The sequence below is a fragment of the Seriola lalandi genome, unplaced genomic scaffold (assembly GCF_002814215.2).
Source record: "Seriola lalandi dorsalis isolate HSWRI2012SDOR001 ecotype SW California unplaced genomic scaffold, Sedor1 jcf7180002054043, whole genome shotgun sequence".
Lineage (NCBI taxonomy): Eukaryota > Metazoa > Chordata > Actinopteri > Carangiformes > Carangidae > Seriola > Seriola lalandi.
The window spans coordinates 27,243-52,532 of record NW_019524596.1 but is presented as its reverse complement, the minus strand read 5'-3'; the positions used below and the strand labels follow the sequence as shown (position 1 = coordinate 52,532).

Below are 25,290 nucleotides of genomic sequence, written 5' to 3'. Positions count from 1 at the left end.
CCCATAATTAGGCGTCTTTGGCCATGAATTTAAACTTTATAGTCAATTATGACGCACTTAAACTTTCTTACAATCTTACCCACGTTTCACATAACGAAGCATGGTGAACTCCCATCTCATACATATGATGAACATTTGTGGCTCAGGCACTGTTTGCGAACAGAATTAAAACGCAACAACCCGCAGGCAAAATGAGACTGCCCTAAAGGATGATGTTGAAACATATTTGGACGTCCCGCTTGCCAATCAAATGTTCGTCGTATCCAATTGGTCCTCCCTCTGATATTATCATTCCATCTTCTACTGGTCTGGTCTGTTAGGCTTTCCGCTGTCCTCATCCGCCACACGACATAGATCCCCGCGAATTGATACTCGGGTCGTCCTGGTGTTTCGTTCGCAGGCACCAAACAGTGACATTTCGAAGTATTTAACACAATCACTGCTTCAATGCAAATACTGTCGAAACCTGCCTCGTTTGTTTACTTCGTTTTAGTTGAAATTGGACACCGCTGATGTTTTAAGCGTCCATGTCCTCCCGTGGGCTGTGCTGCGGAGTGATACTTGAAACTGACAATGTGGAGGTTGTTAAAATGTCTACTTGGGAAATGAAATGGTTACAATTTCTCTAACAATAAGGAAACGGACTAACACATGAGTTATGGTTCGTGTCGGAGACGTGTTTTCAGTTTCGTGACGAAGACAGCAACGAGACGAGGCGGCGGAGGAGTGGTTCATATTGCCTTTCCTCATCTTCATCAAGCCCACAGTCCGGACCACGGGGGGAAGGATCCTATCCCTAACTTTGTTTTTCTCTCTACTCCAGCCGTTCATTTCTCCCTGTTGGATGCCACATTACTGAATCCAGGTAAATGTTGGGATGAATACACATTCATTGCAAAGATATGCATGTCAAACAGAAGTTGTCTGTCACGTTGTTACCGGAGTAATAATCAAGTTTTAAGCGCATCGTTCAAGTTGCGCTGAGTGCCACAGCCGGGAAAAGCGGGGTCTTGGATTTTCGTCCCTTTCGGCCTGAGCGAACTTGCAGTGTTATTACTGAGTACCAGCAGCTTGTGTGGGGTGGAAAAGACTTCTTTGTTCACTTCAATGGGCTATAACGTTACAGAACATTAGCATATTGCCAGACTGAGTTAGCTCCCTCCGGGATTTAGCTGTCTGAAGCACAAGTGCGCTGTGTAGCTTTTCTAGAAACAAATGCTTGGACGTTAGCCGTGAAACGTTAACGTAGACAGACGTTGTTGGTTTGTTGTTGAACAGTCCTGGCTGTGGCTAAATTGGCAATATCTTCCACCTGTTATCAAGATTTTAGAGTTTGACTATCGCAGCCTAGGTCACTAACAATACGCTGAAACCACACAATTGTATAAGGTTAATAAAACCCGTGTTAAAAGTGTAACTTTGGGGTTTTATTTTTTTTTTCCAAACTGAAACAAACAACAAAAAAGCAGCTAAACTCGTATTTTCTCCACCCTGCACTGTTTAAAATACGGTTGGACGGATTCTTTAAAGAAATTGTGACATTTTACACCGATTTTGTTGTGTTTTTACCACTCAACTGAAACTTTGGTGCCCGAGTCTTTGTGTTCATCGGTGTCTCATTCTCCTGCCCGACGTGAGGGCAGGCAACAGGTTTTTTTTAAGGTCCTTTTAAACGTCCCGCAGGTTTTTAACCTACCGACCAGCCGTGAAAACACAGGCTCTAGATAACAGACAGTGTCCTTGTTTGACGCTCGCTTTGAGATGTTGTGTGGCCATTTGTACTTTAAAACTTTTCTCCATGGGCAGGCCGAAGGTGGGGGTGCTCAAGACAAGCCTATGCAACTTCCATTTGTTAGGAGGGGCGAAACACTTATCCCCCATTTTGACCTCAGCTCACTGAGAAATCACTGGATTATGTAGAGTCAAAATATTGTTCTTATTAAATAACATTTGCTCGTTAACTGTGTTATCATTAGCCGTTTTGCCACTATTTACATTGCTTTTCCATTAGTCCAGTGGTAGCATCATTTTCATGCCACCAGAATGGGACACAGTTGTTATTTTGTTCTGTGAGTTATCCCTGTAGACAAGTTGTTGAGTTTTGGTGTTGTGTTTGTCATGGTTTTACTTGGATTATAAACAGAGTAGTGAGATTAGTCACAATATTTTCAGGACTATCACTGGTAAAAGCAGCAGTCCTATCAGTGTGTAGAAAACACTGGTGTGAAAATTGGCCACACTTTAAAGTGTGAGTGATGCTTTTGTAGTTGCCATGAATAGCTCAGATAACTGAAAGTAATTGTTTTCTTCTGTTTCTAGTGTATTATTTTAGACTAAAAGCAAATCTTCAGTCATGCTCTGAAAATGATACTGAGTTATTCAAGTGAGTAGTAGTTAAATCATCTCAGTAACATCTCACAAATGCACTTGAGGTCATGGCTAGGGGAAATCTACACTCCCCACATTTTTTAAGATCCTTTGTGCTTGTTGTGGTGTTTGTTATTTCTGCTTTCTGTTCCCTTCCTTCACTGAACTAATTACTTACAATGGACAAAATAACAGAAATATTCCAAAATCCAATAGATTGTACAATTGGAGTGGCTCACAATGCTCAGCTTTAGATGATTGACTGTATTTGATTCAGTCTTTTTGTGGTTATAGCTTAGTGTTGTTTATCAAATATTTCTTTAAGTTTACATTTTTTCAATGTTTTTTTTTTCCAGCATTACATAACTTTGCAGTAGTACCAGAAATTCTGATGACATTGCTGGTACTCATAGTAAATTAATTACTTTGTACCAAAATTAGGAGACATATGGAGGAAAAAACAACATCCAGAGACAGATTTCAGAGCAACATCCAGAGGTGCACAGGGTCTACATCATATTATTTGAAGTGGCGAGGCAAATGTCTCCAAAATCATGAGAGCACATTGCAACTCAGGAAAACAGCATTAGCTAAGAATAACAGTGGCCACAAGTAGACCTTCAATAACACAGACTGAAAAACAGCCTCGCAAATGAACCCTGACTTTGATTGACACCTCTGACCACAAACAAAGTCATACCATTGCAATTTCCCCCATCTGGTATTTACTGCAGTGCTTTTGTATTGCAAAGTGTTTATGCTGGTTTGTCCTCCTTGTGTTATCGTTATTTAAATGTTTTACACACATGGCCTGCATTTTCTTTGATACTGGCTGCTCTTACAGGATGTTGCCTATTTTAGAGTCCAGCATGCTATGTTATTACTCTGTAAGTTATTCAAAAGAGCTGTCAGAGCAGGTTGGTTTGTGAGGTAGAGGAAGCAGCCTGAGCCCAGGGGCTGACTAACAAGCACAGTATGGCCTGTGGCTGAACCATGGTCACCCATGTTAGATGTGCCCTACCAGGAAAACTCTCATTACTTGGTCAGTACTCTGATGGTCTCAGGCAAGGATGTGCTACTTGAATGTTAATTCTCTCTTACGATGGAGGCATTAGTGATTTATTCATGTTTAACTGTGTCATTGATAGAAAGGTTACCTGAGCCTTCATAACGCTCCATACAAATCTGACAGATTGTAGTTGTAGGGTATGTGAAGTGTGTTGATCTTCCCAACATCTCCCTGAATTGACTCTTTTCTCAATTGTATTTAACAACCTGAATGCTTTTGAGTCATCATCCATTTGTATCATAATCCACTGTGCGGAGATGTGAAATATGGTAGATATTGTCTGGGTGTGTGTTTATCATAACATTACCAGGTCATAAAGGAAGATTTTTCTAATCACTCTGGGTATTGCATTTTACTTACGTGTCCACTTTATAATATGTAAAGTACTTATTTGTACGTGAAAAAGAAGCCTTGAAATGTACTAACATAAAACATGGAAGGTTACGTTTGAGCTCAAATAATTTCATAATCGTTGGGGCCTTTACAGTCTGAGTAGTAATTTCAACATTACTCCTCATATCTAGTGAAAGCAGTTTAGATAATATAGTCAGTTGTTTGGGTAACATGTTAAACCAGACTTTAAAACCACAGTCTGATTGCCTGTGTGGTTTTCCCATGTGGATGTTGTTGCAAAGCTGTGTCTGACAGTGTTGTTATTGCCTTATATCTCAGCAGGTGAGTTAGGTGGTGAGTAAAATGTTGGAAGCAATAGGGATGACAAGCAACATGATGAAAATAAGACTTCTTTCGTAAAATTAAAAAGAAAGCTTTCCTTTTTAAATGCTGCCTCACAGTTAAGTGATAAATTGTCCTGGAACCTTTGTACACAGTTTCCCGCTGAGTGGAATAAACAGTAAATTTATCTCAAGCTCTATGTCTTTGGTTGTTAGACTATATCACCTTCCTTTTGTTTTGATTAGATATTGTAGAACGCACCAATAGTCAAACCTATAATGTTGTCACATTATCTGAATCAAGGTATCAAAACATGGGCTGATACTTGATTTTGGGAATAACTAGCTCATATGCTGTGTATCTCTGCTGGTCAGAATAGTTAACCATCTTACAAATGGGTAAAATATACTCATATTCTCCTTACCTCTGCTTGTAGTCGCTTGCTGAGACTGAAAGGGCCAAGTGAACAGCAGCAGAGAATGGCTGCAGTGGAAACAGACAAGGAGCTCAGCGACTTGCTGGATTTTAGCGCGGTAAGATCTCTCTGAAGATTGCTTGAATTTGTCGAGTATGCATCCTATACAGTTCATTCTATGTTCACAGAGTGACAAATTACTTTAACTTTCATGATAAGTCTTGTTGTCAAGCAGGTTGAAATGTGAATGAATATCAAGGCATCCATGAATGGGTCAGTCGATCAGGGTTTGAGGGACTGTAGCGCGTACATCAGCCACTTTAGGATAGTTTGAAATGCCACCTAAACAACCTTTGCACAAGTGAAGAGGATACAACTCAGCAAAGTCTTAGACGGACTTGCACTGGTTTGTTTATGGTTACATTCCTCTCATTTCAGATGTTCGAGCCTCCAGTTTCAAATGGCAAGAACCGGCCAACTACTCTCGCCAGCAGTCAGTTTGGGGGTTCAGGTAAGACCAAAAAACAAACAAAAATACTTTGTAGACTCTTCTTGTCCCTGTGACTCATATGGCTTAAGTAACTATCTTCTAACAATCCATTTTGTTTTTGTTCTTTCTGGCTTTCTATTTCTTTGTTTTTCTTTGTATTGCTGGTTTTTCTATTTCGTTGCGTTTTCAATAAAATAAATGTTTTATTTTTAAGGAACAAATTCTCTTGATTTAAAAAGACAGGTCAAAAAAGAAATGTCAGTAAGACTTTATTAGATAGAAAATAAAAACAGTTTTTCTCTTCTTTTCTCTCACCTAAAGCTATTGATAGGGGCCTTATTAGTTTGTAAAGATCCCTAGTACAACTCCTGACAGTAAGACATGTCCGTGATGGGATTCTTCCAGTCTCACTACCCCACCATCAGTCACTGCTTGTGTTTTGAATGGTAATGGAAAAGGAAAATGCTCCTTTTCTCTTCTTCTTTTCATGAATTTAGTTTCAGATCACAGATTATTGGAAACAAGTTTGTCAGCTAATTTTATGCCATTTAAATTAAGCGTCATCTCCTCTACCCTTCCTCATCCTCGCCTTGCAGATGTCCCTTCCCTTACCTTCTCAGCTGTTGCCATTCAATCTCTTAAGGACCAAGGCAGAGGGGTGATAGGAACAACTCAATTAATCTCCTCGCTGTGAAAAAAGTGTATTCCCTTGTCCTGTAATCTCACACCCTACTTCTCCTCTTCTCCGCATAACTCATTTTCATCTAGCACTGTTATCCTTCCTCGTCAACAACTTTACCATCCCAGCCCTTACAGTCAGTTTTAAGACATGCATACATCTTACTATAACCAAACAGCCTCTGAGATACTCAGGATCATACTCTATTCTGGTGTTTTTCATTTTGTGGTGTTTCTGGGCCCTTTTGTATCGCTGTCATATTCAAAAATGTGTTAGCTTTTAAAAACGTCTGCGTCTGTTCCTACTATAGCAGATTCACTTACCCCACATGAACTTTTCTCTGTCACCCTCACATCTGTAGAAGTGCAGTAGCTCTTTTTTGGCTGGCAATAGAAATGAAACAGGATATTTAATTAAGATGAAAGACGAGGCAAGTGTTGGCAGGGGTTGGGAATAGGGGGTCCTGTTCCTTCTATTCATTTGAGGGCCACTTGCATGTTCTTTTGTCAAGGCAAGGTGTGGGCTTACAAAAGGAAGACATAGATGTTATCAGTCCAATGACTCTTCATGGCATTGTCCCTTTGCTGTAAAACTATACTCGACCCAAATGCTTTCCTTTGAGTATCAAACACCCTCCCTTGTTAGCTGGAAAAGAAAGTTGAACAAGGTCCTTAGAAATGTCTACAGCAGTCCTGCATCATGAAATACTTTTCATCCATCCACCTGTCCTCTCAGTGTATTTCAGGGTATTTATCCAAGTTTTGGCAAAAGGATGAGTGATGAAACATACAAAGTAAATGGCTGTGGTGAAGTTGATTACGATGCAGGAGTGGTATGAAAAGTTTCTTTTGGACAGTTGATACCTTCTCCTCCTCCTGTGAAAACACATCACCATTTGAATTCGTTGTTACTGCCACATTTTCAAGTTGACTGCAGTGGCTGTTCTTTGTGACGGAACAAACTAGAAACAACCACCTTTTAAGCTTTTAGAGGGTGAATGAGTGACATGCTGATATTTTGGGTAGAGTGTCACTTTAAAGGAATAGTTCAACATATCTGGGAAATACACTTATTTAGGACTAGTGTAGTTAGACTAATGACGCTTAGCTTAGCTTAGCATCAAGACTGGAGGCAGCAGGAAATGGCTTTCCAAAGTTCAAAATCACCTACTGGCACCTGTAAAGCTTACTGATTAATAAGGTTCAGGTCATTTATTTGATTGGTACAAACAGAAAGGTAAAATGTCTTTAGGAGGAATTACTTTCTGTTACTATTTTTCGGTGAACATCAGCCGACTGCAAGGACTTCCTGGAGTCTTACCAGGTTTGGTATCATCAACCCATGCATAGAAGCGTTGGACAGATGGATAAACTGTTGCTCATCAAGAAATAGTGCGTTACTACCTCATTTTTTGTCATTTTTATGTTTCTGTATGTGTTCAGATCTTCATTTCATTTCACTCTCAGAAAGAAGGTGTATTTCCCAAACTACCATTTGGCACAAGGTCACACTGTTTGCCTCAGATAGTCAGATTGGTCAGAGCAGTACTGGTAGCATGTGTGGCTAAAGGAATCAATTTTAGAGAAAAAGTCATCCCAGTGCACGAGGTATGTCTATCTCTATGTTGGAAAGTTGGCCATGTATATTTGTTTGGTCTGGTGACTTCAAGTTGTGATCAGCTTCAAAGAATCTGACTTCTAACTGTATTCCTGCTTGTTGTGGAGCAGCTGCCACATGTTTTCCTTGTAGAATCAGTTAGATGCTTTTCCCCCAGTATGGTTAAGGTTTGGAGTGTGTGGAGATTTAGCTTGTGGGGACCCTCCCTTCTAAAGGTTTCAGTGATGATAATATCTGTGCTCTGGTCTCATGTGCCTGTTCAGTCCCTTTTGCTAGTCAGTTAAAGTAATTTTCAGAGCACTTTCATTTTTTGGTCGCTGGAAACCGAGAATCCTAAAATGTATTTTTAAACTTTGGTATGGCCTGAAATGCAGAAGGGGAGTAGTTTCAAATTTGCATGAAACGTTCCATTTTTCAAACACAGATGTCTTAGTGAATTACAGAAACTAAAGGGTGTTAAAGTTACAAGTAGATTTGCAGTTTAAACTCCATGTGTGTATATAATTTCACACAGTGTCAGAACAAAGAGATTCAAATGTCCTCTTAGCTGTATTAGTGGGTTAGGGCACACTGTGTTGTGTTTGAGAAGTCTCCAATGACTCACAGGTTAAAATAGCCAGGCCTGTGTTATTGTACATTGTTCAGTATTTCATTAACAGTATTCACTCTCTTGAGATTTGGTCTGACATCATGCTTTGTGTCTGCCTGACTCACTTTGCCAAGGGAAGGAAGAAGGTGTGTAGACAAAATGGCACACTCAGTTTTAGGTGCCTGGGGCCATGTTCCTGTAAAAACGTAGACATGTCTGAAACTTTGGTCAATGTATGTGCCAGAGTTTTTGCTCATGAAGCCTATGACTCAGGCTGGCTGTCTGTTTCCAGCATTTCTTCCTGTGTAATTATAGACCAGCCATGCTTAAAGGGGCGTTGCATGCTGGGAGGAGAAGTGCATTGGGGTTCACCGGAGAATTTGTCTGATGTTAGTCACCGTTTCTTCATGTTTTTCTCTTTCCACTCCTGATAGTCTGTCTGAGTACTGCACTACTCATGGTTTTTCTCACGGTTTTGACACTTTTTCACTTTTTTGTGTTACAGCTTTTCTGAATGACAAAAAGACACAGAATTTTTTGTCATTTTATCATTTAAAATGTTAATTTCATGCCTGTGTAGGCCCATTGTTGTTTATATATGATAAAGATTAGCACTGTGTCTGATGTATCTCTTCAAGTATCAACTGTGCACAGTTCAAGGAGACAAAGATGAAAACTATGATGGGTGTGAATAAGACAAAGGAGTAATATGATGAAATAAAAAGCACCACATTATGGACTGAAAAAGCCTCAACGGAAAAACAACAATTAGTCCATCATAATTACTCAGAATGAACAAAACCCTGTTGGAGATAGTGTGGAACGTGAAACAAGTATATCCAATTCCAGTTTTGATGAAAACCTTGTGTTCATACTTGAACAAAGGTTACATGCTGTGGTTTGTGGTTATAGATGTAAAGAAGATATTGGTTGTTAAAAGCACGTTCTACTTTCGTATTTATTTAGCCACCTGAAATGACACAACATGCATGTTGAAATTTGGAGGAGAAAAGTATGCAAGCCTAGATTTCTAGACAGGAGCAACTAAACTAGGTCATTTTCATGTATGCTATATACATATGATTACTTTGCAATTAGTTACCTGTTTCAGTGCAGCTGCTGTGTGGTCAGCTAGATTAATTTTTCTAGGCTCCTTTAAGTTAAATGAAGTCAATGAAATGGGTCTTAAAAGTTGCTAACAGCACTGTGGTGGCATGTAAACCTGCATTATAATATATATTCGTATATCCAGCTGACCCAGATGTATTATGTTTATAGGCATATGTATTTGCATGTTTTTTATTACTATTGTTTTACTCATATAGTTGAAACCACAATAGAGTGTTTAGGGGGAATTGATTATTATTGTATCACATTAATGAAAGCACACAATACAGAGACCAGAAAAATAAAAACCCCTGTAAACTCTCGCTACTGGTTTTTAGTGTTGAACTTAATTAAGTAGTTGTCAGTATTATTGGCAGAAATCTGGAAACCGGCTCAAATTTCCATTAATTTTTGTCCATATGCTTATCATAAGATCAGTTGATAAGGAAGAGCATGTGATTTCATTTACATGAATTTAATTGATTATATTTTAATTTAGTTCATCATTTGTCCACTCTCGCATGTATCTTGAGTATTTGTCCTATAATACCATTCCTTCAGGTTGGACTTTACATTAAAGCTCCCATTATTTCCTCCACACCACTGATTTCATGAAATTTGTTTCCCATTCCATGCATTACACCTGTTAACCTTACATCACCTGCCTGGAGAAAGGTATTCTCATACATGATGGTTGTGGAGGTGAGTAAGCACTGCACATACCCTGATATTTGTGGAATGGATGGTGATGGTTCACTTCGCTTTTTCTAGTGCCTTCAACATCAGTGCTCTCATAAAGAGGAAAAAAACCACACATTCATGTCTCACTAATTAGCTTGACTGTTTTAATAAGCTACATGGTTCTGAAAACATGGGAATAATGTAGGTGTGTGGCCAGTGAAATGTGGCCACTTCATTGGAGTCCGCCCAAAAATAGAAGGCCTCCTCGTCTGTAAAGTTAAATTTTATTACTCAATGCTGAGAGTGTTAGAATGTAATTACAAAATCAGTGAAATATGCAGTATGCAATGAACTTTTTCTGTTTGGTAAGTTTACAAGTTTAAAAACCTACTTGTAATCCACAAGTTTAATACAGTCAGAAACAGAAAAAATCGAATTGGAAGCTTTTCTTGAGTACTGATGACTTACAGCGGAAACGAATGGTTCATTCGTTTTCTTTATCATCTCTGATTGACGTGGAGAGTGACAGTCAGCCATAGAGAGGGGACAAGACATTGTCTCCTTCATCTCATATTCTGCTGGTGTCGTGCGTATAGATCACAGTTGTCACGGCAATCTAGCAGCTCTCAGCGCTGTGGACCCATCACTCTGTTCTACTGCTGATCCTGTCATGATTCTAGCCCGCCTCTACCCCCACTCCCCTCTCCGCTTTTTAATTAGACAACAAAACAAAAATATGAATATTCATAGAGCTGAGCTTCATTAATATGCACAATTATGCAAATCAGTACGCAATTAAGCTTCAGCTTTCCCCAAGAGATGCTGTGTAGCAGTACGAGAGGAGATTGAGAGAAAGGGGACGGGCAGGAATTTCTGCTTCACCAGTCTTTAAAATCACTCCTTTCAAACACATTCACCTCTCTGAAAGCTGTAGTGCTCTGGTCAGGGATAACGTGTGTCAGCCATGTATGATTGAGACCTTGCGTCTGTGTTAAGGCGAAGGTGTAGGCCAAATGTGAGAGAATAGATGGGCGATGAGTGACTGTTGTCATGGAAAATGTAAAGCAGTGGAGTGGGAGAATGAAGAATGTCGACGATGATTCTGGGAGCTTCATACTGGGTGTTAATTATTCAAACTTCCTACAGCTCATATCCACGTTATGTGACGGCGCTGTCACTGTGCTGTCTCTGTGTGAGCTGTGAAGTGAAGCTCTTTAATGGAGGTTACTTTGAGCAGCCTGAAAAACCTGTATCAAAGCAAGTCATCGTTCTCTGAAGTTAAACTTAGTTTTCCAAAGCCAAAGCTGAAATCCCTGTTAGTAAAGTGTCTGCCTTTTAGTGCTTAATAGGCTTCATCTTTGTCTTCCAGGTATAGATGACAGGAGTGGGTCCAGTCCCTGGGGACCAGGGGAACAGAACAGTCCATCTTTCAACCAGGGAAGGGTACGGTTTCTCTTCACTTACTACACTGAAACTGGCCATGTAGATTTCACGCTACTGAGCTTGAGTGAAACACAGCAAAAGTGTGGCTGGCTTGTGTAATCTATACCCATTTCAAACACAGACACGTTGTATGATGTGGAACGATGAAGTGCTCAACCTGCATTTGGCAACTAATACAGAAAATACCAATTTGTCACCTGGTCCACACCCTTAGTTTCACTCCCCATGCTCAGATTTTAGGGATTGACCAGAAATGTGTTACACAGATGTGTTACACATATATGGAAATGTTATCTACCAACATCAGCATAAACATATTCACAGTGAACAATAAAATAATGTTGCATTACACAATATAATATTAAGACTGTCCAGACCAGAAGAACCTATGAACCGACTCTGCCACAAACATTCTCACACTGTTTCTCATTAATCTTGGGGGGTGTTGTTAGTGCACTTGTTCAGTTTGTGACGTTTTTTTTTTATTGTTACAGCAACTTTTCCACCACAGCCAAGTTTGAAAACTTTTTTGGGACATTTTGACTGTTTTTTACCCTCTATTTTTATGTTATTTTATACACAACTTGAAAATGTACATAAAAACCATTCTGACAGAACTGTCAGTCAGTCTGATTTCCATGTATACTTTTACACAAAAAAAAAAACATTTTTTTTTGTATCAAACCCAAATGCAAAAGAAAGAATTTTGGTATTTGTGATGTATAGATTTCAATAGTAATTCACTAGCGATATTAGAGTGACCCCGTATCTGCTGAAGAACCCCATATTGACCTTGTCATCCCAAATCAGAGCAGTATCAGACCAAGCAAAACTGGATAATCTTAATTGACCCATTCATATGAATACACTACAGGCTCTTTTCTTATATAGTTGCTTTGGTGTGAATGGATTAATACTGGGATTTATTTATTTCCTTTCATTTATTTTTATATCCCTAAATCCTCTGCTGTGTTCCCCCCAGGGTTATGGAGAAGACGGCCTTTACAGTGAACAAGAGGGTATGGCATCTGCTCCCATATTTGGATCAGGGATAGGTGGTAAGAAGGTTTAAATTGAGCGAAGCTGTTGAAGCATAGACACCATAAATTTCACATCTCCTTTTTTTAAACCCTAAAAGTACTGGGGAATTTCGGGGGCAGTTTTTCGAATAACATACACATTTGTATAAAAGGACTGTGTGACTGAGCCAAAACAATGAGTTGTTTGTTTGAGACAGTAGCCATTCACAGGTTAGACAGTAATGTACCACTTAAGGGCAAACCATATTTATGGTTAGGTGGCGATGGATGAAGGGAGCAGGGTAATCAGGGAGGATGTGGAGGAGGGGTTTGTTTGTGTGGTCTGTACGGGAGGGGGTGGAGGGGGAATGTAAAGGGCACCCATGCACAAACAAGGCTCTCCCCTGGGACTATGGTGGCCTATAGCTCTCCTCTGTTTAACTGTCAGGGGAGGGGACAGAGGTTCGGCACAATTGCCCCCGAACCATTTATAATGGGCCAATTTGTTGTTGTTTTGCGGTGCACAGACATAAATACCACACATCAGCCTATATCGTCACACAGCAGATGGGAGGCACCCAAATGCAGAGAAGGGAATTGCCAGATTGTGATTTAATATTGACATAAAAGCAGAATTTTCACATACATGACCTGATTTTATATTCCTTTCCCCTAACAGGGAAGGCTGAGCGAGGACCGTACTCATCGTTTGCAGCACAGGTAAATCAGTCAGAAAGGCAGGTGCTCTGCCACAGTATCATCCCTTCTGTCCTCGTGCTCGTTTTTGACAAATTATGTCCCCCAGCCAGTCTTCTTTTCTTATATCACTCTTAAGTCACTTCTATATTAATTTCTGTTTACCTGTCCTGTTATACTACATCAGCTTGTGCTTTCTTTTACACCATCTTTAGCCTGGCTTTATGCCCAGTGAGATACCCATGCCCAGTCCTGATCCCCTCTCCCCATCTGGCCTGAAGTCCAACTCTCAGTTTTATTCCTCCTATGAAGGGAGCAACCCTCGCAGGAGACCCTCACAGGACCCCATTGGTAAGAACGTAAAGGACTGTTTCCAGTACAGTGTTGAACGCAGTCATGAGATAAATGTGCTGTCACAGATTTTCTTAGTTCTGATTTAAATTTAAGTTGGTGTGTATCGTCACTTCTCCTGCTGAGGTTTTTAAAATGTGTCTGAGAAATTTCACTTCTCCTTAGTTAGAGAAAATGAAATCACTGAGTTCTCAATGAGGAAAGTCTTCGAGTGCTATCAGTCTTGAATACCTTTAGATTAGACATTACTGAGAAGTCACAAAGACAGATGGATAAATTGCCTCAGCAGGACTACAGAAGGAAGGGGGCTGCTTTAATGAATCATTTCACTGGAGGTTTTATATTCACTTCTGCAATAAGTTAAGATCTTTGTGTGGACAAGTATGTTTATGTGATTTCACTCTGTCTCTCTCCCCTCAGAGCCACAGCCAAAAAAGATCAGGAAGGTGCCCCCTGGCCTGCCCTCCTCAGTGAGTATTAACATCCAGAAATGCTGCAGTCCTAAACTACATTTTGGTTCTTGCAGTCTGTCCATGGGAGCCTGTGTTTTCATGTTTTACGCCCATTTTCACATTCCATTTGGCATCTATAGCCTCCGCTTGGCTTTCAGAGCGGTAGAATAGCTGCAGTACAGGTCATCCAACTCTTACAGCTGTGTATCTGTACCACCAGTGTAAAAAAGGAAAAAATGGGGAAGAAAGCCACTCATTCACCCAGTCACTCATTTGCAGCATGTATTTATAGTGTGTTATGTTTGTAGGCCCTTTACTTTATGGCCACATTTCTTCCCCTCAGCCAAGTATACTCGTTAGATCACTGGAGGGAATTCATACCGGGGTTAGATGGTTCTTACTCCACCTCATTTTTTCGCTCCCACTTTCGCTCTCTCGGCACCCTATTTCCTCCTCTTCTCTGCCCCCCCCCTTTCACCACCACGAACAACAGCCCTCCCCTTTCTCTCTCCCTCCCCCATCCCTCTATCCCAGCTGCCAGTGGAGTTGGCTGCCTTCCAGGATTCGGCAGATGGTTCAGTAATTAGGAGTGCATCTCTCCGTTCCCTCTTCTCCTCTCCCCTCTTTTTCCTCTCCTTTTTCTCTCTGTTTAATCAAATTACAGAAGACAACTTCAGTCCATTTGGATTTGAGTTTTTCAAACACAGTTTGATGCTTGATTTTCGTCTAGAATGGTCCTGATTGAGAAGCATGGTTGTTCAGAACATTGGCGCCTTTATACTTATGACATTCATGAAATCCAACTGCAGCTCCCATTATATGGTCAGATCTCACTGTGTTACAAAAGATTGAATTATGTATCTGTAAACCATTCTCAGCATGTTTTTATTTAACAGGATAGTACATAAAAGCCCCACTAAATGGTAGACAGGACCCAATAAAATCACTGACACTGAACATTCAATACTTTGTGCTCAGAGCTCCAGTCTGCAGAAATGTTGCAGAAGTCTGTTTATTGAATTAAGTAGTAACCAGATAGTAAAAGTAGATAAAAAAATAGATTTCCTCGGAAGGAACACATACTTTTAAGAGCTGTGCTTGATCATTTATTTAATGCATAAATCTTTTTTTTTTTTCTTATTTCTTTACTCGGACAGGTCCAGATACTAGTACTACTGGAAAATTAATTTATGTTCACCACCACCATCCACCTAGCTAAGCACAGGGAAGGTCCTATGAAACTTTCTTAAGGTTATCTCAAAAGAAAAATGCCATATATACATACTTAGTTTTATAGTTATATACACATTTCAGTTTGTTTATAGTAATGTAGTGATTTTTTACTAGGTTTTAAAGCACTGAGCCGAAAAGGTTCTCTGTATTTCTGTGTATTTTCTGTAGGTTTATGCATCAGCCTCAGGAGAGGATTTTAACAGGGACAATGCTGGCTACCCGGCCTCCAAGGCAGGAAGCGTCTACCCACCACCATTCTACATGCAAGGTCAGTTGAAACAAGATTTGCCCACTAACCTTCACTTGTTCATTGTGTTGGGTTGAGAGACACTTTTGTTAAATGTGGATATATGTACTACACACGTACATAGATATTAATGACTCACTGCTTTTTCTTTCTGTTGTTCAGAATGGTTGTGAAAATAGTCCACATGAACCTACTGTAGGAGCTGTAGCTGTATGGCAGTGAACACCCTGTGGTGCCTGAGTGATGAATGGTGCATCACAGTTGAATGAAGTCATCACAGTAATGTGACATGTCTCATATGTGTCCTTCATTGTCTTTTCATCTCCTGTGGCTGGTTATCCCTTGCCCTTCTCCCTCCCCCGTCCTCCACTGGATGCCCCCTGACAGAAGGCCTCCACCCGCCCTCCGATCCATGGGGCTCTGCCGGGTCGATGGTTCAGCCTGGTTTTTCTTCCATGCTGGGCAACTCCCCCCATCTGAACCAGCATGGTCCCTTCACCGCCATCAACCCCCAAGACAGACTGGTGAGCTCTGCCCTCACACTTTGGACTTGTTTTTCTATGAAGACATAATGAAAATATAAAACCAAAGCAAAGTCTTTTTATTTTTCTGTGAAGCACTTTGTAACTTTGCTAAGAAAATTGGTATATAAATAAAGTTATTATTATTGTTGTTTGCCTTCAAGAAACGGCAGCCACTGCCCCTCTCTCCACAAAACTACCCCCTGCATGGCAGTGAGGTGAATGGGGCTCATCCTGCTGGCTTCCACTCCGGCTCCAGCAGCTTTGGAGTTGCCAGCCACACACCTCCCATCTCTGGAACTGACACCATTATGGGTAAACCCTTTAAAGTGTGCTCTTTTCTTTAAAAAAAAAAAAAATCATGGTGCTCTTAATGTTTTCATGCTATACTGTCACATAATTAAGTTGTTATTGAGTATAGGTTCTGATTTAAATGCATTGCGCCCCCCCCCTTCTCCCCATCAAGCCAATCGGGGAACAGTACCTGGGAGTTCAGGTGATGAGATTGGAAAGGCCCTGGCATCTGTAAGTAGTAATAAGTAACACAAAACTTTAAGTGTTCTATAATCTATATATTTCTGTAGTATATAAAATATGTGTTTATTAGATTAAAAAGAAAAACCTCTGTGTCCAGATCTATCCTTCAGACCCAAACAGTAACGCCTTCCCTCCGTCCCCGTCTACTCCCTCTGGCTCTCCTCAGGCTGTATCAGGTGAGTGAGTAGCTGCAGTCAGTTTTTCCTGAGGGCCTCAAGGTCAGCTGGCTCTGGTAGTTTTGTTTGTTCAACACAGGGTCTTTCCTGTTGTGTAAGGGGATGATAAAATCTTTGAGAAATGTATTGTTTTCATCCTGACTATGACTGGTTTATAGTGACAATGTAGCTCCATCTATTGGGTTAAAGTGGAAGTAAAACATGTTAAAAGTCTTTATTTTTGTAAGGACCTATATTTTCTCTTGTGAAAATTATATTATGCTCTGTATCAGTATTGTCAGGGAAGTGTAGTAGTTAAAATACATAAGATATGTATGACTGCTATCTTGTAAACATGAGCTTGCGGCAATTTAAGACCACTCTTATTAAATCTGATTGGTTCACAAAATTTAAATAACCCAGATTATTTTTTCCCACTCATGTCAGTGAGTTCAGTCAGACCTTATTCATGTGCTGGCACTGAACAAACATAGAACGATAAGTTTGGCATGCAAGACTATGTGGACATTAAGGTCATGTGATTTAGTAGAAAGTTACTTGTAAGAAATGTTTAACCTGTATAGATTCAAAGGATACTTGTTGGTATTATATATTATTATTTATTACATATTTTGGAGCAATTTTGAAAATAGACATTGGTATTTTTCTCTGTGCGTGCTGTAAGTGTAACTCTTGTTATAAGTGCCCCCATCCACAGCTTAACCTTCACTTGCTCTTTACGCACACACACACACACACACCACCCAAATATAACTTATGAGAGAGGAAGGGAAAATAAAAAGAGGGTGTGGTCATTTCCCTATTTGTCTCTGCACAGAGTCGATGAGTTGGCTCATCACACACTTCAAACATCGAATACTGCTGCTGGCACAAGATTGGAGGGAGAAGAGATGATAGATAGGAAACCTATTTAAATATGAAATAGGGAAATGGTTTGACTCATATTTGAGTCATACTTTGGCCAAAGTGTAGAACACAAATTACATTTTTTTTTTTTTTTATCTACTATGTCTTCATCTTTGGTATTTGTTTCATATCCTCATTACTTTAGTTTCACATGTTAAAAAAATGTACAATTAGTTACAATTTCTTTCATTGAATGTTTTATGTTCATAATTTTAATCACATAATCAGCACAGTGCTATGAGACAATAATGGCTTATATTGCATCAAAGAATAGATTCACGTCATAATTTATATAATTTTTTATCAACATCAGCAAGAAAATACAAAAGTGCAGCACAGTGAAGCCCAAGCTGAAGCCGCAGGTGCATCAGTCGCATTCTCTGTAGTGTTTGTGAGTTAGACATGAAAAGCTGAGCATTTCCAGGAGTGCTTCTCTCTGACTGACCACAGCACTCAGGTCTCAGGTAAAAAATTGAATATCTGTTTGGATATATTTGTATCGATAGAAATAATCAGCTGAAAGTGAAGTACTGCTTCTCTTAAAATGTTAGTTTAGATACTAGAAGCTAAACTGATAGAGGAAATGAGTGTGACTAAATAAACCTTGTGATCCTCTTCTTTTTCTCCAGGGTCAGGATCCCAGTGGACTCGGTCCTCTGGCCAGGCCACGCCGTCACCCAACTTTGAGGGTGGCATTCAGTCCATGGTGAGTTGATATGCCTTTGTTTTTCTTTTCTGTCTTAGAGATGCAGCAAAATTTTGTTCAAGTATGTTACAGAGATTAATACAGGATGCTGCATCACCTTCTGCTTTCTTATTGTTCATTGTTTTTCATTCTTTGCAGCAGAGTAAAATGGAGGACCGTCTGGATGAAGCCATTAATGTTCTTCAGCGTCATGCCAGTGGGCAAGGAGGTCCAGGGCTGGCTGAAATGCACAGCCTGCTCGCATCAGGCTTAGGGCTACCTCCAGGCTTCACCAGTTCAGCACTTGGACTGGCCAGTCGTCTGCCTGGACTGGTGAGATGAATGAATAGTAGCAGGGGAAATCTATCCACAAATGACTGAATGACGTTAGAAACTTTAAATTAAAATAGGCGCAGAGTGAGCCGGGTATCACTATTTTGTTGTTCAATCTTCAACAAGGTAATTGAAAAAATGTTTCATTGCTTTCTTTAAGCTGTCCAGTCACCATGAGGACTCTGCTGGTCTGCCCTCTAGTGGAGGACTTTTGCATAGTCACCACGGCCCCCAATCTGTCCAGTCAGGCTCTCATCCTGAAGGTTTTAACGGTGAGACTTGTTTTTCTCTACTCCTATGTTTTATTTTTTATGTCAGTATGTGGGGAAAGACTTTCCCATTATTGGACTGTTAAATAACACGTGTATGTGACTTTCTAAATATCAGAGCTCAATACCTTCGTACTCTGTGTGCAGGCTTGCCCGGCAGCCTACGTCGATCCAGTGGTGCAGATATCAAACAAGAGGATAAGGAGGATGATGAGAACTGCTCCATTACTGACAAGTCAGACGATGAGAGAAAAGACATGAAGGCCCACCTTCGAACAAGGTGTCTACATTTCTTTTCCTATAACGTTTATACTCGATGTCATGGCATATAATTAAGTTTTTATTCATTTCAACAATAGACTTACAGGCACTAGTCTGTTAAGGACATCATTTTTGGGAAGGCTACACTGGAGAGACTGATCAATTATAAAACATTTTTTTATTTTTACAATATTTTTACCCCATCAACATATTGAGTTGAGCAAGACTTTAAACACTCATATAAGACACACATACACATTTGTTGTCGATAAGAAATTCCATTGGCTTTATTAAAGAAACCAAAAACTTGGCAGTCACATGTTACTGTAGGTCACAGAGACTAAACTGATATAAAAACATTTCAACAGTAGTGGCACTCTAGCATTAGATTTGTCATGTTAAGATTATTTTGCTCATAAGTGTTATTGTGATTTTAAAGATTTATACTGAACCAGTCACATTCCTACTGTTCCACCTTCCCTTAGACGTGTCTCTTTTCTTTAAGTGTTTGAAAAAAAAAAAAATGGATGTTTTAAATACTTACTCCAAGTTCCTCTCACTCAGTAAATTACTGTTGGAGCTTCAAAAGCTTGACTCATATAACCAAGCGTAATTCCAAAGTTGTATTCCAATATATGCATTTATTAAATTTCTAAATCAGCTTTTTAAAAACTGAACTGTTAAGAAGGGTCAAGTTGGATATCTGTCTTTTACTCTTAAAAGTGAACATTGAGAATTAAAGAGGAAACCACATAACCAAATTACCTGAGTCCATAAGGACAAAGACAAATGAACAAAACGACCAACTCTTTTTTTAATTAATTGTTATGGCCAAACCCAAATATTTAGCAGTGTTTATAATTGTGATGAAGATACTCTAGATTTTTTGATGAGGTGTTGACATTATTAGGAAAAGTTATTGCTAACCAAAATTGGGAAGTAATTTTCAGTGAACTGTACCCAAACTATTGTTTCCTTCCCTCCTCATCTGCCATTGGCTCTTCACTAGTCTGGATGATGATGATGACGATGAAGATCTGCCAGTGGAAATTAAGGCTGAGCGGGAGAAAGTGCGGAGGTTGGCAAACAACGCCCGCGAGCGGCTACGTGTGCGGGACATCAACGAGGCTTTTAAGGAGCTGGGCCGCATGTGTCAGCTCCATATGAGCAATGAGAAACCGCAGACCAAATTGATCATACTGCAACAGGCCGTTAACGTTATAATCAACCTGGAGCAGCAAGTTCGAGGTCAGTGGGTGTCCAGGGAGGAAGGAAGAGGAGGGGAAGTGCCTTTTTACAAATGAAAACTTCAGCACAGCTTCACTTCTGAGCTCATGACAAGTTCTGCTAGTCATTTAAAGTCTTTTTTAAACTACTTGCGGTAGTTGATTTTTACCTTGCCTATACTGGTCGACAAATTCTGCCGTTTTATATCTGTAGAAATCAAGCATTACACTTTTTGCTATCAATCCTAAAAAATGATCAAAGAGTGACATGGGATAAAGAAATGAAGCTGTGTGACTGTTTTTAAGACATGCCCATTCTCAAGCTCATCTTCTATGGTTTTCGTCCTCTGGTAACATATACAGGACTGCTGTTTTGTTCTGATGTGCTTTGTGTTGCCCTGTCTTTCAACTGGCCGCTCGTCTCCACTGTGAAAATGCTTACATGTCTGTCTGTCGTACCCTTTGACTGGATTAACATCTTTTTGTTAATTCATTTGCTTTTTCCACTGCTGCCTCATTATGCTCTTATTAACTATGAAGTAATTTTAATTTCAAATAAGTCATTTCAGCATTATGATGTTTTTTTTTTTTCAACCTTTGACCCATAGTGTATGTTACCGCATGAAAGCAGCGCTGTCTGTTGTCATGTGTGTTAACCGGTCTTCAGCTTTGTTGCAGTGTCTCTGTGCTGCATGTCCCAGCCTTAAGCATTAACCCTTTTATTTTTTGTTTACAAACCTTTACATTTCTCCATCCACTCCCCTGTACCCTGTCATTCTCCTTTTACAGATGGCAACAGTGACGCACTCTTCCTCACATTCAGATAAATACATCCTACTGCTGATGTATTTAACATGATGCCTTCAGTCTCTCCCCTTGGCTTTATCTCTGTGCTCTTTCTATATGCTGCACTTGGCAGAGGGTGCTGCTTCCTCTCTCTCCCTTTCTCTCTCCCTCCTCGTAACTTCTCTCATGCTGCTGGACAGTCACCATATCCCCTCAACTTCCATCCTGGACCCCAATGACCAAAAAGGAAAAAAAATCTGTGTTGGTTGGTTAGACCTCAGGACAGATTTTTTAGATCTGGTCACTCAGTATATCTGTGGCTTGAAATCATATAGTGTCGAGCCAGCTCAAGCCCCAACATTTACAGTTTGACTGATTGAGAATACGTCAGTTAATTTTTATAAAGATGTATTATTCATCATTTTCATACTGTAGATCTATTTTTTCAATTTTCACCCGTCCGTTCACTCTCCTGCAACAAAGCCCCATTCCACTGGGATCATCTTTTGCAGTCTCACTGGTTTCATCTCGGCCTAAGACCTTGAAGTTAGCATCATACTTAAAATATTTCTCAACAACAGAACAATTCTGAGGAGGAAAAACACTGTTAAACATAGCAATATACTGTAGGTTTTAACCAGCGTAACTTTAATTAGTTAGTATAATCTTAATGAGAGGCTAGACGTTTTAATGAGAACGTCTAGCCTAGGTTCAGCAAGGGTTGTGATCTGGGTTTGTTAACCAGCCCCTCCAACCCCCCTCCTCCCTTCTCCTTCCGGCTGCAGCATTGTCTCGGTGACTGATGAGAACCTGACTGCTGAGGAGAAGGAGCAGAGGGAGCGTGAGCGCCGCCTAGCTAACAACGCTAGGGAGAGGGTGCGTGTTCGCGACATTAACGAAGCCTTCAGAGAGCTGGGCAGGATGTGTCAGGTCCACCTGCAGAGCGACAAGGCCCAGACCAAGCTTGTCATCCTGCAACAGGCTGTCCAGGTCATCCTGGGCCTGGAGAAGCAGGTGCGAGGTAGGTCAGCCAATACAGGAAGATCTGATCCACATAGACAACCAACCATCTATTATCATAGCTGGACAGAAGCTGTCAGTCATTCACCTTTAAGGTTTTCCCACCTACTGGGTAACATCTACTTTGAATTTCTCTTTGCTATTTGCCTGTATCACATTGCAAAATGAAGAAAGGAGGTGAAAGGGAGAATATTGGAGGAGGTATATCCCTGCTGTCCAGCCAAAAATCCTGCAGTCTCATCCTACTTCTAATTTTCCTGTCTTGCTTTTCCTCCTTTTCTATTTCCCTCTGTCTTATTTTTGCCCTGTTGTATGAGATAAACTCAAATGTTTCCTTGCTGGTGTTTTTAATCAGCGTATATGTCATTTTTTCAAAGAGCGTAATTTGAACCCAAAGGCTGCCTGCCTCAAGAGGAGGGAGGAGGAAAAAGTGTCGAGTGTGGATCCGCAAATGCAGCTTGGTGGCGGTCACCCTGGTTTAGGAGGAGATGGACACAACCCTGTTAGCCATATGTAATTCTCAGGTCAGTATTTAGAATCTCTACAGTGGGGTTTGTCATGTCTGCAAGATAACACAATGAAAAATACATATATCTGTTGCTTGTTTTAAGTTCATTTTGTGGAAATATATTCATTTCTTTTTTCTTTCTCTTCCAGTTTCTCTTGATTGTACAGCCCTTAGAACACGTGGCCTTAATCTATTGTTGTCATGCATCTCAGTGTGTGTTTGTCAACCTTTGGAAAGCACACACACACACACACACACACACACACACACACACACACACACACGCACGCCTCATTACTGACAAAGCAGGTGGCCACATTCCTATCGAAGAAGCACACTCATACAGAAAGAGAAAAAAGAAAAAATTACTCTTTACATGACAATACTTTGAACCGAGGACACTGGCTTGGGGACAGTGGAAATTGGACACAAAGATGCTCTTGTGATCATGTTTTTGTAAGACATTTTGAAAAATCGCTTTACATGTTGGGAGCAAAACCCATGTGGATCAATTAAAACTTTTGGATCAATTGCTCATGTGAGCAGAGTTAGGATTTGTATCGTTGGATAATTATTGGCATTCCCATCTGAAAAGAAGGTCTTACATTCTGCAGAAGCAAAGACGGACACCTGAGTTTATATGTTATGACTGAACAAATATCTTTTTGAAAATGTGCCTAAAACAGGCCTAATGCATAGTGTTTGGTTAGGACAAAAACTGTTATCATTGCCATCCTCAAATGTGATGACTGAATAACAAAAGTAGGTTTGAAGAAGCCACTGACTGGGCAATCAGAGAGCTGACTCCTCTTCTTGATATGCTGGTAATTCTGGCTGTGTTTTTTTTTTTGATTTCTTCCTTTGGCTGAAAAGGTGCCGTAGTCAGTGACTCACACATGTGGTGGGAAATGTTTGTTTCTTTTTAAACTCGGATCCCTGGTTATTATCTCTTTAAGTAAGTCCTGTACATGTGTTATTGTCACTGCCATGCAAGTGGAATGGAAAGACTGCCGGAGAGAGAGCCACCACCGACACAAACACAAACAAAGACTTTACAAATGCAGGATCCACAGTGGTGTTGAATCAAATGTGCACATGGACATCCCAACCTTCCCTCTGTGAGGCTGCCGTTGGAAGCATACAGGTGTCGTCCTCACATCTTAAGCCATCATGAAGTCAGTCACTCAGCGTCAGTCTCAGCCATGTGGTCGGCATGGACCCTCTGACTAACACAGCCAATGTCGTGTGGTCACAGTCTGACCACATCAAATCATACATAAAGACACTGTTACAACATGGTGAACTTACTTAAAGTAAGTCTCAGAGCAACTTCTATTGTGGTCAATAACATTTTGCTAGAAGGCAGAAATAACTGAGTATTGAAGGAGTCATAAGTTTTACTGCTACCTTCACTGACTGACTTGTTTTGGTTGTTGCTCTGTGTTGAGCATTTGGGGTTTTGTTTGTTTATTTTTTTCCCCTTTTGAACAATTGCAAAGCCTGTTGTATGGATCTTCCTTTTGTAGAATTGATCTAATGTTGTTTTTTTTAGTTTATTTTTTACTTTGTAAGATAGTTGTATGAGTTTTGTTCTATCATTTGGAATGCTTTCTTTTTTGTTTACATCAATTAAATGTAAGACGACTCTCAATTTAGATTCCAGGAACAAACTGAGGTGTTTTCTTTTGTGCCAGGTGCTTAGAAAATGTTAGAAATGACAAAATGATCTGGCTGTAACATCACATGTTGTGATATTGCTCTTTTAAAAAAACAAACAAACAAAAAAAAACCTGTTTGAACACAAACCTGTCAGGCAGGTTGTAATTGAATTGTTCTGGTGTTTGCGACAGTTTTTCTTTGAATGAAACACAATTTTTTTTCTTCAGCACACCCCCCTCTCCTCTCCTTGATGTCCAGCTCTGTGATGAGCTTGTTGCTTAGTTTGAAGAAGGGGTAGAAGGGACGGTCTGCACAATCTGCAACATAAGTCAATGTTTCATTATGGTATGAAGCATAAAATGAATCAAAAAGGGTGGCCTTAGTCATTTTCCTGACTTTGGGAGTTTTGATAATGGTTACTCACCAGTGCCTGCATTCTTCTCTGCTACATGGTGGATTATGTTACATTTATGGATTTATAGGTTGTACCTTTTTTATACTATAGATGTATAAAAGCATATATACTTCAGTAACATCTGACAGTGTCTCAGAACATCTAAATGAAGAATTACACTCATTGACACTGACTGCCTCAGTGTCTGTCATTAGATGTAATTCGACTAATAACCTGGTCTACAACTTTGACACTGAAAAACTGTGCTTAAAATTCCTCATCTTTTATGTACTGATTCTGTTGAATATAATTTTGTCCTACTGGCATGTGCATTGATATGTATGTACAGCTGTATAATATGTCCTTATCAGCTTTATCACTATAAGCTGATACTGATAGGTAACAGTATTTGGTTTACCTCTGCCTGTCATTTCCTCATAAATCTTGCCCCATGGACTAGCCCCAAACATTATTTTCTTTGTCAGTTACTCTAGCCTTTCCACAGGGAAACATAGTGTTGTGATATGGAAGATCGCTACTGAAGGCTTGTGCTTTTATTTCTTTACATGAAAGAAATGTATGTTTACAATATCCAAGTATCAAAACATGCAGCTGTTATCAAACCCTTTCTGTCCTCCACAACAGATGACCTGCTGCAGATCTCTCTGTTTTAACTCATGTTTGGGGACAACATCTATGTAGGCTATGTCCTCAAAGTGCCTCCAGTTTCCTATTTTTTATATATAAAGTAGATAACGAGAACTGTTGTGTCTATAACAGTAATGTAGCAATAAATGTGCCATTTTTAATAACAAAGCCCACCTTTTTCCAATGACTTTTTCCATAAATCAAAATCACTTAATTGAAGTTTCCTTTCTA

General features: G+C 39.9%; 1 protein-coding gene across 5 annotated transcripts; it reads left to right on the top strand.

The window, feature by feature from the left end:
- Positions 1-458: 458 nt before the first annotated feature.
- tcf3a (transcription factor 3a) lies at positions 459-25,227 on the top strand. Of its 5 annotated transcripts, none has more exons than XM_023402901.2 (20): positions 459-865; positions 4,548-4,644; positions 4,965-5,037; positions 11,059-11,132; positions 12,115-12,190; positions 12,831-12,871; positions 13,063-13,198; positions 13,619-13,668; positions 15,052-15,151; positions 15,518-15,654; positions 15,816-15,966; positions 16,118-16,176; positions 16,286-16,364; positions 17,900-17,976; positions 18,115-18,288; positions 18,449-18,560; positions 18,705-18,837; positions 21,616-21,851; positions 22,228-22,374; positions 22,508-25,227. In XM_023402901.2, exons 2-19 carry the CDS (start codon positions 4,591-4,593, stop codon positions 22,365-22,367), a joined length of 1,902 nt encoding a protein of 633 aa, XP_023258669.1. In that variant the 5' UTR covers positions 459-865; positions 4,548-4,590; the 3' UTR covers positions 22,368-22,374; positions 22,508-25,227. The 5 variants fall into 5 exon arrangements, with proteins under 5 accessions (XP_023258669.1, XP_023258670.1, XP_087029212.1 ...); XM_023402902.2 differs by lacking the exon at positions 21,616-21,851 and adding an exon at positions 19,828-20,066 and having other exon boundaries at positions 460-865; positions 18,118-18,288; XM_087173086.1 differs by lacking the exon at positions 21,616-21,851 and adding an exon at positions 19,828-20,066 and having other exon boundaries at positions 461-865; positions 12,115-12,151.
- The last annotated feature ends 63 nt before the right edge of the window (positions 25,228-25,290 follow it).